Source organism: Diplotaxodon limnothrissa, linkage group LG2, assembly GCF_057381915.1.
Source record: "Diplotaxodon limnothrissa isolate DT_005_m linkage group LG2, D_limnothrissa_male_GT1.1, whole genome shotgun sequence".
Classification (NCBI taxonomy): Eukaryota; Metazoa; Chordata; class Actinopteri; order Cichliformes; family Cichlidae; genus Diplotaxodon; species Diplotaxodon limnothrissa.
Genome location: NC_140597.1, coordinates 39,684,761 through 39,698,422, shown reverse-complemented (window position 1 = coordinate 39,698,422; position 13,662 = coordinate 39,684,761). Strand labels below are relative to the sequence as shown.

At 40.2% G+C, this 13,662-nt stretch overlaps 1 protein-coding gene across 3 annotated transcripts in view; it reads left to right on the top strand.

Moving 5' to 3' along the window:
* Positions 1-13,662, top strand: part of atp8a1 (ATPase phospholipid transporting 8A1) — a 106,824-nt gene that overhangs the window by 22,961 nt on the left and 70,201 nt on the right. For all 3 annotated transcript variants that reach the window (XM_085363525.1, XM_085363533.1, XM_085363517.1), the window contains exons 3-6: positions 6,113-6,212; positions 8,760-8,858; positions 12,302-12,347; positions 12,488-12,528. In XM_085363525.1, coding sequence (XP_085219651.1) covers positions 6,113-6,212; positions 8,760-8,858; positions 12,302-12,347; positions 12,488-12,528 — 286 coding nt within the window. The remainder of the gene's footprint in view (positions 1-6,112; positions 6,213-8,759; positions 8,859-12,301; positions 12,348-12,487; positions 12,529-13,662) is intronic.

The window sequence follows — 13,662 nt, the reverse complement described above, 5'->3', positions numbered from 1 at the left end:
AACGGTATAATATGGCCCAGCCCTATCTGTGAGGCCGATTCTCAGCTTCACAGTCAAAAATATGCGTTTAGTTTTTTAACTTTTATTAGTTAATTTTATTAATATCTCCATTACTTTAGTTTTGTTATTACTTATAAAGACCATCGTCAGTGAGACAAAATACATATTAAAATCTGCTTGGAGTACCATATGATTGATATTTGAATAACAGTAAAAAGCACTGGAGGTTTAAGAAATATGGCTTTTAAGATTGCATCAAACATTTGCTGAAGGCAGTGGCCTGATGTGTGCTGTGTCACACCAACTCTAAGCCGTCTAAGTGTTCAAAGACAGTAGTGATGATATGAACATACTTTGGTTAAAATAGGTTAGATGTTAATAATAATAAATATGGCATTATCTCAGCATTGAACAGCTTGCAGATTGACTCTGTGTTCATGAAGGTTCGCCTTTGGCGGGTTTAGAAAAATATTTATTTGTGCTTTAAAGCGGAGACCTGATTTGTTGCTGTCTCCAATGTTGCATGGTCTTTGACACATCTTCCCACTGCTTACATGTCATTGTCCACCATCACATGCATATTTCTCCTGTTAGCTAATGGATCTGCATCATGGGTCTGCGTCCTGTGTTAGGGTTTTAGTGAATTGTTTGTTCAGCTGCACAGTTTGTCGTGCAGATCTGGTCGTAATGGAAAGGCGAATAATTGCTGGGATGTTGACAGGCAAAGAGGAGTGGCTGTGCAAACCATTTTCCTGTTGAGCATTCAGGAAATGCTGCTCTCTCTTTTGAGGAAAACGAGGAACATATGAATAGACGCACACTGACGTGGGTCCAAACACACAGTGACCCAGACATGCAAATTACTTTAATTGTTTTGGTATGTGTAGCTTATTTTGTCTCACTTACTGAATCACAGCAACTAATCTTTACTGCGTAGGATTTATTCTTGATATATTTGGTGTTCTGTTAAATAAAATTTGAAGTTTTGTGAATAATGAGTCAAGTTAATTATATAATGCATGCGATGCCCGCCATGCCCGATTCACTAATACTTTAATGTAAAGGTACTGATGTGGCGTAGACACTGAACATCTCAAGGATCTGAGAGGACATTGAGACATAATGGCTCAATGTCCTAAAGTGTCTAAGCCAAGTCGAACATTATCAAAGCATCCTGTCTGAGAGTGCATTCATCCTAAAGAAATGATGTATTCATTATTATGAATGTAAGATATATAAGAAGGAGATGGAGAGATTTTATTAACCTGAAAAAAGTTCTATAAAAAACTTTTCAGAATAAAATGTTGGGTTGTTTCCTGCAGCCACTTTATTCAAAAAAGAGTTTTTGCTGACATGAAAGAGAGACCTACTTATAAAAACGTGTGAGCTGGAAAACCAGCGAAGGTTTCACTGCATGCTGATGGACTGAGGGGCTAGGCAGCTTCAGTGCTGTCACAAATCTGCTGACAAGTAGGACCACACAGACTGTGGTGAATTTAAATAACTCAGAATTTGTACAATTACATGAAACTTGCTTTAAGGAAATGTAGAACACATCACTATACTAGCAGTAAATATGGGAATGCCAAATATAAAAGGTAGAACCAAGCAACCAAGACCCAAGACACGAGCTTCTGGTTTCTGGGGAAGAGAGTGAGAGGGTTAGTGCACTAGCTCTCTTTTTTTTATCAGTCGGCTGCTGACAGGCGTGCTGCTCTCTGGACCCGCATCCACCACAAAACCAGGAAGAAAATGCAGATAAAAAAAATAAGCAGAGTGGGAGGGGTTATCACAGTGCATGACAGCAATGCTGAACAAAGGGAGATGGGCTCAATGTGCTGTTGCTCAAAGCTATACACGAATTATGAAAATATAAGAACACAGATAAGGGGCCCAAAAACTTTGCACATGTCCCGATCAGTTGTTACACAAATTACCTGCAGTCAGACACACAGTCCAGGGCAGCGTGTGGTTCCGCTGACGGTGGAATCCCAAGGCCGAAAAGCTAAAGTTTCTGTTGACAAGAAAGTCAACACCTTTGCAGCAGTTTTATTTGACACAATCTTCACTGAGATCTTTAGACTTTAAACTAAAACTCAACATGTCTGACTCTAATTCCTGTATGGTTATTCTCTGCTTAAAAGCTATGTGAACGTCTGAAAAAGGCAGAAAGTGCATCTTTTAATCCAGAATAACATCAGTCCAGATCAGACTGTGTCATAACTGTAATGCAGCTTGTACACATGAATGCTGAAGAACGAATGTTAGGATTTAGAAAAAGTTTTCAGTCAGACTCAAATGCAATATGGCAGAGAGGCAGGGTCGCGATTAGGCTTTTAAGCTTATTTACTGAGTGTCATCATCTGGTCTCTCCGGTCTGAGTCCACAGCTGGTTAACCTTGTTCCTGTTTGTGGTCCCTGGAAACACGCATGGCTGAAAACTCCATAATGTGCTCATAGTGGCACTCATTAGAGGTTGTAATGCAGCAGGAGACATTAATCATCTGCTGGCTGTTCTTCAGGGTTGCCCTCCTATGCTTGTGTGTTAGTAAAACAATACGAGCCATATACTGTAAATAATACTGCAAATGATGGTTAAACATGCTAAACACTCACTATACACAATACAGCCGCCATGATGTCAACTTATTTTCAGATGTCTTTGTTTTGCTTGTCATGTTTTTCAATAATCAAATACTGATTTTCAGAATAATAAAAACAAAAATTCTTTAACAATTCTTCTGTAATTTTTATATTCATTGACAGCCTTGTTAACGATCTGAAGCATACCCTGCTTTACTATTCTGATCTACACTAATGGGGAATCTATTGAAAAATCAAATAAATTAAAACTAACCGTGCCATTGTGTTAACTAAGACTTGAAACTAGCAGTTCAGACTATGAATCACAGAGCAAGTGAGTTGAGTACGACTAACATTTAAAGAGACAAACGTCTTTTTTCAAACCAGAGGAGTCGCCCTGTCGAGTTATAAAGGTGAGTACAGGTTTATGTCCTCATTGGCTTTTTAGACTCAGAAGCATTATTCATCTTTCATATCCACTCTATGGTGTTTGCCAACGAGCAGTGGTGAAAAGTAACTTAAGCCCACGTGAGCTACGATGTGAAGAAATAGTGGTTTGCTGGAAGTCTCTTCCTGTGAACATGGGGTTCTTCCTTTCCACTGTCACCAAATGTTGGTCACTGTTTTCTCTTTAATACTGCAGGATCTGAGCCAACTATTGTTATTAATTAGCACTCTTTAATGAAATATGATATTATGTTTAAATAAATGGCAGAGGCATGGTTGAAAATGTTTAGCTGTCTCTTTGTTTCTTTTAACTAGCACACTAATCTTATTCAAAGATTAAACAAACAAAATAGGCTTTCATAATAACATTATACTCTGATTTGTGAGTAAGTGGAGGAAGTGCTCCTCTCATATCTTCTTGATCTCAGCTTACTCCCAGGAAACAAAATGAAGGATCCATAATCATCCATTAAGATGTATTATTGGAAGTGATTCTGTGTACAAAGGTAACCAGAGATGATTGGGCATATGCTCTGCAGCTTACCCCCATGAGATCAGAAGGCTTGAAGAAAATAAATCACAGAGAGCATGATGCATCCCCAGCCACACGTTCTTTGTATCTCAGGGGCAGACTGTATAACTATACACCACAGTGCTTAGATGTTTAATATCCAAGGGACTTGCCATTTATTAATTTAAAGGTACTCGTGGTAATCTTTTAGCTGTATGATGTATGGCAAAATATTTAATAAAGGAGTGCAAGTGTGTGATCAATGGGTAAAATACAGTTAAAATTTTCACTAAGCAGTAAACCTGATCCTTTTAAACTGTTTTACTTAAAAAACAAACCCTGACATTACAGAAATTCAGCAAATCAGATGACGAGGACAGACGCAACAGAATATGGTGTGTAAGCAAAACCCAGGTCTTTCTTTCTCAACCAATCAGACAAACAAAGGGACACAGAAAATATTCTTCCTCCTTCCTTGTATTTGCATGTCTGACTTGTTGGTTGACTTTTTAGTCTTAGTTTCCTCTGATGATGATTGTAATTATGTATAATTATTCTACCCGAATAAAGCGACTTGGTTTCAGTTTTGCTTCAGTGTACAGTTGTTGTTTTAGCCTGTTTGTTGTGTTTTAAGGAAGTAGGAATGTGCAAATCTAGCTTTTTCCTGTTCTGATCTTTATACTAAGAGTTTGGCTTTGACTGCTGCATGCTGTCACTTGGAGTCGTAATAGTTTGTTTCTTGTGTGCTGACAGAAGCAGGTGAAGTGAGATAATAATTAATCGAGTTGAAGATGACATTATGTTACCAAATGTGTCATAAAAACGAACGTCTTCCACTCCTCTTTGCACGAGTCTCTCTGAGTAAGCATAATGAGAGGGGAATTTGAGAGACACTGAAGCCTCATCATCTGAACTTTGGGTAAAAAAGGAAAAGCGGGCGGCTTTGAAATGCCTCTGAAATGCTGCTGTTTGCCTCTTAGCTTCCAACTTGTTGTGTTAGCTCTCCAGCTAACTTGCTGCTGCTGTGGCATTGTGAGTGAACATGGAACACCTGCTCAAAACCCCACCTACAGGTTACCCAGAGATTTTAATTATTACACAAATTGAACGAAGTATATGCAGTCCAAGACCAAGTATCAATGAAAGTAAGAGTTGTTCTGATGGGTCTTTGTGAGGCTGGTATCACACTGTACTGCTGTCAGAACAATGCCTTCATGTTGCTCTCTTGCTTTGCCAGACAGATGCAGTGTGTACCAGGCCGGCATGATGACAGTTACTGTGTTTATTTTCTTCATTCCTCCGTGCTGCAATTCAAAGCTTGTCCGCTTTTCTGCGACTACATTGTGCTTCTGGATGTGCTACAAGTGAAATTGCAAAAAATATGCTTGTCATCTATGATTCAGACTAACAGGAGGGAAACAATGATATCACTGATGTTGAACTGCATATGCTCGTTGCACTGTACTTGCTGATATTCTGCATGTGTATGTCTAAAGGCTCTGGTCTGCGTGTGAGTAAGCAAAGCCCTGCCAGTGGCTTGGCATCCTTCTATGGTATAAATCTTCTCCCAAAGTGGCTGCTCTGACTGACCCTTTAACACAGCTGTAAATCAGACTGCTGGAGGCCTGACTTTGGGGCTGCTGATGGCTCCACCAGCCTAGCACCAACAGATCTGCCAGGAGGTCTTTATGACCCGACTGCCAGCTAACTTCCTGCTCCTAATTATTCTTTACGATCACTGAGTCCACTGGGCTCTGCTGTTCATCAGTCGCACATCCAGACAAGTCTTTGCATCGCAAAAGACCTCGTAGAATGGGTGGGCGGAGGGGCAAGGAGCTGCTTAATGCTATGCAATTATATGTCCAGGGTGATCTAAATATATGGCTTCACAACAAGTACAGCTAGAGCATCACCATAATGCATTTTACATCAAACAATCAATGTGACTGAAGCACAGTGTTTAACAAAAGTATCGTATTGTCTGTTTAGGAATTATAGTTACATAGATCCCTGTTTTAGAGGCTCAAAGGTAACTGGATCATTGAGTGAGTTTCATGGCCAGGTGAGGCCTGCTGGGTTTTTAGAGTTGGACTTGTATTTGTTAGCTATTCGTTGGAATTTTCAAATACATTTTCAAAGTGATGTTAAGGAAAGTCTGGGGCGCCATCATTAGACAGAAAAACAAAGTAAACATATTATTGAGATAGCAAAATCTTTAGCAATGGCCAGATCAACACTGGTACGTTCTTAAAAGTAAAAGGAGTGCACTGGCCATTTCAGCAATACCAGAAGACCTGAAAGAGGATGGACGACAACTAAAATATATGGTTGTTATAGCATCAGCATGTATGGCTACCACTGAAATTGGGTAACTTGGGTAACTAGTGTGATGATGTTACTGTTGGTAAACGTAGCAGGGTCAGTTGTGATCTGTGGTCAGCTTCTGCCAAATGCTCTCTGAGTTACTGGATTATTACAATTAACCAATGTTTACTTTGTCTTCTCTCTCTTTCATATCCATGCTGGCTCCCTTTACCCATGGCCTTGTTTTCTACTTGATCTGGTCTTCAGCACAGCAAAATATAATGTCCTCACCTTCCTCCCTCGATTCCTGTACTCACAGTTCAGGAGGGCAGCCAATGCCTTTTTCCTCTTCATTGCACTCCTTCAGGTAAGATGTGTTTTTGTTGTTAAGCTAAAATGTTACATCACCTCTCATCACTTTCCTTTCTTTCCACTGAACTTTTTTAATTCATTTTTTTTCATGTTTTTTTTAAGCGTACACCATGACCTAGACTCCATTTCTCTCGGTCACGTCTGTAATTTCATATGCACTCAGTCACACAAACATACATGCAGATGCAGTGCTTTATATAGATCCTGATCATGAATAATACATGTAATACTGTGTGTGTCTGCTTGAAAAGGAAAAGAGATTTATCTACGGGCTCGTCACAATAGGCCTCGTTCACTAATGTGGTCATGGAAATGTTCTTACAGGGGAACACAAAGTAAGTTCTTAGACGTTATTATCAGGTTCATGAAACCTGCTCAGCAGCATAGTAGTGAATCAGAATCGATAGGGCTGGTGCTAGCTGTCTGCATACGTCCGCGCTTCCATCGTTTTCCGCTATATTTAGAAATAATGAAGCTGAACAAAGCATTGCACCTATTATTTTTACAAACGGAAAAAACAGGAAAAATAGAAGAGGGGAAAAAGCAATGGTTTGATATGCTGATATGTTGATTAGAAAAATATGAATAAAAGATGAGCAGAAACACCAGGAGTGCCAGGTCTTTTAAGCTAAGAGTAACTCACTGCAGTTACTGGAGAAACATCAATAACTGGGATGTTGCCAAGAAATTTGAGTGTAAGTGACGTCCAGCAAAAATGCAAGCCTGCTTTTAATGAATGCAAAAGTGAGTATACACACACTGAGTAATGGCAACGTTTAATGTGGCAAACTGTTGCAACATTACCAGCTGGTTGTTACCCCGACCGCACACAGACTAATCTGCAGAACAATGTAAAATTAGTTTTACTGCCGTAACTATTACATTAAAACAAACAAGGAGACTGTTGGTATATTTGGTTATGAAATGAAGCTTTTTAGAATTCAAATGTGACCCTACTCTGCTGTGCTAAGCATTAAAACTGTGTGTGATCTCTGTGTTGTGTGTGAGTATTTCATTTCTTTTTTTCCCAATTGTGTTTTGTTACTGTTGTGTGTTTTCATACACCAGGAATTTGTGTGTGAAAGTTTCGTACGTTTTATTAGGTTCAAACAGATTTGTGTGTACACGCTTTGTGAATGGGGTGCAGCGATACTACAGGTTGGTGATGTTTTGGACTGGGCCTTGGGTGACTCTGCACTGTGCCGCTAGGAAGTGCAGGAACTGCGTTGTGCGTTGACTTACACACACAAGTAGTGAATGAGAGCCACACTGGAAAATGGGTCAGGGATGATATGCAAATCTTTAGCCATTAAATTTGTTTAAAGAAACGAGCTTCTCCTGGGAAGAGGGTTTCACTTTCTTTCTCATTATCAGCTGTGGTCATGTTTTGATTATTTCCCAACAGTAGCCACAGATCTCAGCATTGCTGGCACTGCTTTTGATTTAGCAGAACAAAGGATTTCTTGCCCAGAGAACTTTATAGTGGATTGCTGCATAAGACAACATTAATCCCTTTTGAGAACTTAAAGCCTCGACCGCCAATTATCGCTACATGATTCAAAGAAGCTGAAATCCATATCTCAGGTGTTCAGAGCTTACCAGGAAAGATATAAAAAAGTGGACCAAAGGAAAGCTCAATAGCACTCCTTTTCTGTCTTTGCTGATATTCATCCTGACAGACTATCTCTTGTTAATGAGAGCTCTAAGGATGGGAAAGGACTCATTCCAGTGACCTTGAAGTAGCTGCTTTGAACAGCAGCCAGTGCGAGTCTTCGTTACCTGCCCTGTCGATGCTGCGACCTTGAATAAAACATCCATGCAGATGAGAGAGACGAGAGATCTGTTTCATGCAAGTTTCCTTCTAGCGGTGTAACAGGGGCTGTCTCACGAGGCCCGGCTTGGCTCTAATTTTGCTGATGTTTGGCTGTTAATGTCGAAAGACTTGGGTAGCCAAAAGAATTAAACATTCAGGGGTAATGAGAGAATTATAAAGGTACTAAGAGAGTTGTTTGTGCTGGATGTGACCCAGAATTTGCATCTTTTTTCTTTTGAGTGTGTTAAATAATAAGTCAAGCTAATAAAACATGAATTCTGATGCTAATGTTGATATCAATATCTGTTTTTCTGTAACATGCACATATCCAGTCTGAGAGAGTAACAAAAATGATCACAATTTATTTAATTGAAGTTGTAGTTTAGGGCGACTCTTTTTCTCCTGTTGAGTCACCTAGCTGAGACGTGATAAGATAAGCTTTTATTTTCAGTTACTAAATTTGGCTATCACTGATTACTAAAGTTGAGATGAAATGGTTGCTGTGCCTTTCCTGGTTGGCAGTAATGCTTTTTGTCTTTCAGCGCCGTTCAAGAAAGTTCAGTTAAATAAAAAGTTTCTTCTTTTTCAACATTTAGCGAAACCACTATTTTTACAACGACTGCTAACTAATCGTGTTAAATAGTCATCATGTCATTACTGACCAAAATCCTTGTGACTTTTTTGATAGTCGAGCTTCAACTGAGTTTCTTCTTTTTGTGTCTCTTTTAGCAAATCCCAGATGTGTCTCCCACTGGTCGCTGGACCACTCTGGTGCCGCTACTATTTATCCTGGTGGTGGCTGCTGTCAAGGAGATCATTGAGGATCTGGTAAGACTGGCTTGGAATACTACACCGGCCTGGACCCAGTCCGGCCCACTGCATGGCTTTGGAAAATGTGGAAATGACAAAGATAAAGGGTGCAAAGTTTAGACTTTTAAGTCTAAAACCATGGGCTATCATACATATACACTCACTTTTTTTGCAGTAGGTCCACAATTTAAAAAGTCTGGTTTCCAATTAATGAGCTGGCAGTAGGTTTTTGGTAATTTGACCTATTTATTTCTTAAAGTGAAAGCCCGAAGAGCCATGCTTATGTGTTTCATTGATTTTGTGCAGCAGCGTTTCTTAATAAAGTCTAAAAACTGAGGTGTATTATTGAAATGGCTTAAATCACTACAGCTCCAAACGCATGGCTTTAGAATGGTATTCCACAAAGCAGTGACTCGGGTCACAGTCACAGTGGTTAACGTCCATTATTTGTATGCAGTCGTTGCTTGAGAGCCATCACCCACCCGGCCTAGAAAAGCATCATTAATGCAGGAATTAATAAATGCACATCAGCAAGACCCTGATTAAAAAAAATCATGCTGTCAGCAACTATCAAAAGGCAATCAACATACTTCTGAAGGCCAAATTTGCATTCGGTTTGAAGCAGCATGTGCAAATCAGGTATCATATGGAGCTCCCCATACAATCCAGACAGTACAGACAAAACTATAGTGTAGTGGGTTTTTTAAAAAATGTTGTATTATGCAGTTTGTGCACAGAATTTTAAAGCTTTTCTACATGCATGCCTTAATATATTGCACCACAAAAATGTGCTAACACAACCTATCAAAGTTCAGTTGCCTCAGTAAATGAAATTCATCGAGCAAAATCCAAATTAACCCTGGAGAACCCATGGGGTCAGAGCCGACCCCATGGGTTCTCCAGGGTTAAAATAGTCCAGTCCCCTTTGCAGGAGTTTGTGATCGTCTTTCGCTTTATGTCATCTGTTTTCTTTGAAGCATGAATCAGGCAGTGATGGTTATGTGACCACAGCAGGAAACACCCCAACATGTGTACACACACACGATTGGACATCTCCGTGCACACACACTCACTCACTTCAGAGGTCACAGCTGTGCCTTCTGCACCCTGAGTACTCATTCAGTCAATTAACCTAGATACTGAATGCTCGTGTACAGAGGCAGCTAGTAGCAACAAAACAAAACAGCGGTCTGCCTAAAGCAAGCCGGAGCTGTTGAACAGATGCTTGATATGTATGTAGGAGGAAGATTGATTTGAATAGTTGCTTTTGTGTGGTTTAATCTTTTTCGAGTTGAAGTTGGAAGCTTCAGCGTTCGCGTACTGTGGTGTAGTAACGTGATGCGCGCAATTCCGAACAAAGTGAGAGAATGTTGCATTTTACTGTATTGCAGTGACCCTGCAATGCGATCCTCTGTGCAGGTCCCAGCGGAGTTTTCTCTATACTATTAGCTGCTATCTCATGCTGAGGGAAACCAGCGCAGCACTTTCTCTCCTGGCCTGTTGTGAAAAACATGGGAACAGAGTGGTGATGACTCCGTCTTTATCGCTGAAGGTCACCTGCGCACGCGTCTGCTCCCTGTGCTGCGCTGTCTCTCACAAGTTGACCTGACAGGGCAACATCGACCCCTGACTTCATGAATCATGCACTATGGACACACACTGCACAGCACGTACTTTACCTTGTTGCTGGCAGCCTCCTCTGCAGCAGCAGACTCGGGCTGTACTTCAGCTGGCTGAAAAATGGTAGAGAAACAGAAATATAATACCTTGATGTATTTAACAATAGTGTGTGGTGCAGTTTTACACAGCAGTGTAGTTTCCTATTGCTCTCATAGTCACCTAAAACAAGCAGCTGAAAGAGCAAAGACAATCTTGTTTCTGTCCTTGTGGTTAAACGTCCTTCGCTGCTACTTAATGTCTCATTAGGTCCATGTTGAAGCAGGTTAATCAAGGTAACACTGCAGTAGCTGCTTTTATCTTTCACTGCTTTCTGTATCTCCCCTCTGTGGCTGTGGTCTACAGAGACCTAATACTGCAGTAGTTACGCATAACCTCTGTGCGCTGCTTGCCTTCTACTGCACTATGATTATACACATCATCTAAATACCGTGCAGATCCTTTTTTTCGTGTCCACGGGGACACAAAGTGCAAAGGAGGCAAGGACAGTGGATTTGAGAAAAGGCAGTATAAGTTGTGAAGTAGCTACAAATACAGCTCAGCTCCTCCTACACGTCTCTGAATAGAAGAGGGTCTGTGCAGCCGGACCTAATAGTGTGTGGATGAATCAAATTAGCTGACAGCTCTCGCACAAGGGATGATGAATGAGCTTTCCAAAGGTCTCTACTAGTAATTCTTTTTTTCCTGGGCATAGTGAGGGTGGTGAAGGCCGCGTGACACAGCAGGCTTTTTAATTATACACTACAAGCATGTTGCAGGAATTTTAAAACGACGTTGTTTTAAATTGAACAAACGCACATATGGGAAGAACGAGGGGATATACACAATAGTCTAAAAGCCTTTCATTCCTGGTGACACGACTCACTTCACCTTTACTGTCAGTGTTTTAAAGTAGCTCAAATGACTCAAAAAAGTTAAATTAGCTTAAATGAGAAAAGACCTCCTCCTCTTGTAAACACGTTTTCCTTGTTAATTAAGTAAGACACAGGCTGCTTTTAGAGCTGCGTTTTAAAACACTGTGATCATTTATATGAGATTGATGCAGAAACGCATTATTACTCACCGTGATGCTAGCTGACAAGCTGTCTGTTGGAATCAGCTGTTAAAGTCACAGCATGTTGCATGACTGTTCAGCCAACAAGAAGGGAAGTAATGCTGATGAGTTGAACTTTGATGTGGTCACAGGCAGTATGGTTTGTTTCGAACGAAGGGAGAAGCTACGTGAATGTGAAGCAGCTGATGGGTTTGTTTGTTTGTTTCACATCAGCTGATCTCTGAATTTTTAGGATCAATTCATTACTTTAAAAGATTCGAGAAATAGCTGGTTGTTGCATATCAGCAGCACAAAATGTATAGTTATTCATTTTAGAGTCAAACATCCACCTGCCAGCTGTGTGCATTTGTTATTAGTGCAGCAATTATACTTTAGGCCACTTTGGGTAAAACACTGCGTGACACAAGGGTTTGTACTGTAGTTCTAGTGTCTCTGCAGGAACTGTAAATAGCAGTCTCCTTCTCTCTTACTGTGATATGGACAGTGTCAGCTTCTTCAGTACATTTCTGTCAGCAAATTTTAGGGCGTTCACTTGTAATCCACGACTGTATGATTAAGATAACCTTTATTAGTCCCACACGTGGGAAATTTGTTAATTAGGGTTTGTTTTTGCATACGTGTAGATTACTAAGACATGATTTTCCCCAAGTGTTGTTCTCTGACTTCTTTCAGATCATTATTTTTAAATAGTATGTATCAGAGCATGTGTGTTGTTCTTTTTTCCTTACAGAAACGTCACAATGCTGACAGTGTTGTCAACAAAAAGGAATGTCAAGGTATTCAAAACTCTTTTCCTCTTGTAGACAACTTGACCCTTTATTTAGTGTCGTATAAACGGATTCATGTTGCCAGGAAGCAAGTATGTCTCAATGAGACCTAATAAGACTTACCACATCTCTCTCCTTACTCATCACAGTACTGAGGAATGGTGCCTGGGAGATCGTGCACTGGGAGAAGGTATGTTTCCACAGTGTGCCGTTATTAGTCACAATCCTCCAGTGTCATTTCAAATTCTTCATTCTGTTTTTAGCTGCGACTCGAACAACATTCTGTTGGTGGATGTGAAGTTACGGAAAACACGGCATTCATGCATTTGCAGAGGGATACTGAGATTAGCACAGTGTGCTGGATTTTTAAAAACAAAAACACATGTTAATAATCTCTGTATGCATGATGATGTTCGTGCAAAGTTTTGTTTTAGATCCACCCGTTAGGGAGGAGGTGAATACAGGCATATATAGATAGATCATTATTGTAAGATTCTAACCAGTCAAATTTCATTCAACCGGAGCATCGAGCCTGTCATCCATCCAGCAAGCTCACCCCCCCAAAACTATCCTGCCTAAACTAATTAATCCAGCATTTCCATGTGGGCGGCCATTAGAAGGCAATGCTGGAGGACGGTGAGAATCCTTCATAATGAAACTTTTCTATTAATGTGGCTGGGGCCGTTCGGCAGACGGTGTGGAGAAAACACACCAGACAGTTTAATAAATGGTGATGCTGCTTCCTCCATTAAAAGCTCCAATCAGCATGTACCGGTGCAACATTAGCCAAATCTCTCCTTGCTGCTGTCTGTGATATGAGACGTAATGCATTTTTTAATTTGTTGTTGAGAACTGAAATAACAACAGGATGTGAATGGTCTGTGTAAACATGTTGCTGTCCCAAATCGCAGATTCATAAGTGAACAACATTAGAAAAGAAATGTTAACATTAATTTGACACATCCACAGATGGATGAGTGGGTAAGTGCAACTGTTATTGTTGCAGAGACGACTGAACTACATCTCATACAGATGCATACAAACAGTCACCGCTGGAATAATCTCATACATATGAAGTGGTGGCCCTTCCTGATTTCCTTTTTTTTGTATGTGTGTATGTTTGTCACACTTAAATGTTTCAGATCCTGAAACAGATTTAAATATTAGACAAAGATAATCCAAGTAAACACAAAGTTCCTAAATGAAGGTTTTTATTATTAAGGGGAAAAAATCCAAATAATATGCAAAACACTAGGAAATCAGGAAGGGGGCAAACACGTTTTCACACCACTGTAGTTTGTGTTATGGGAGTTTTTGGATGTAT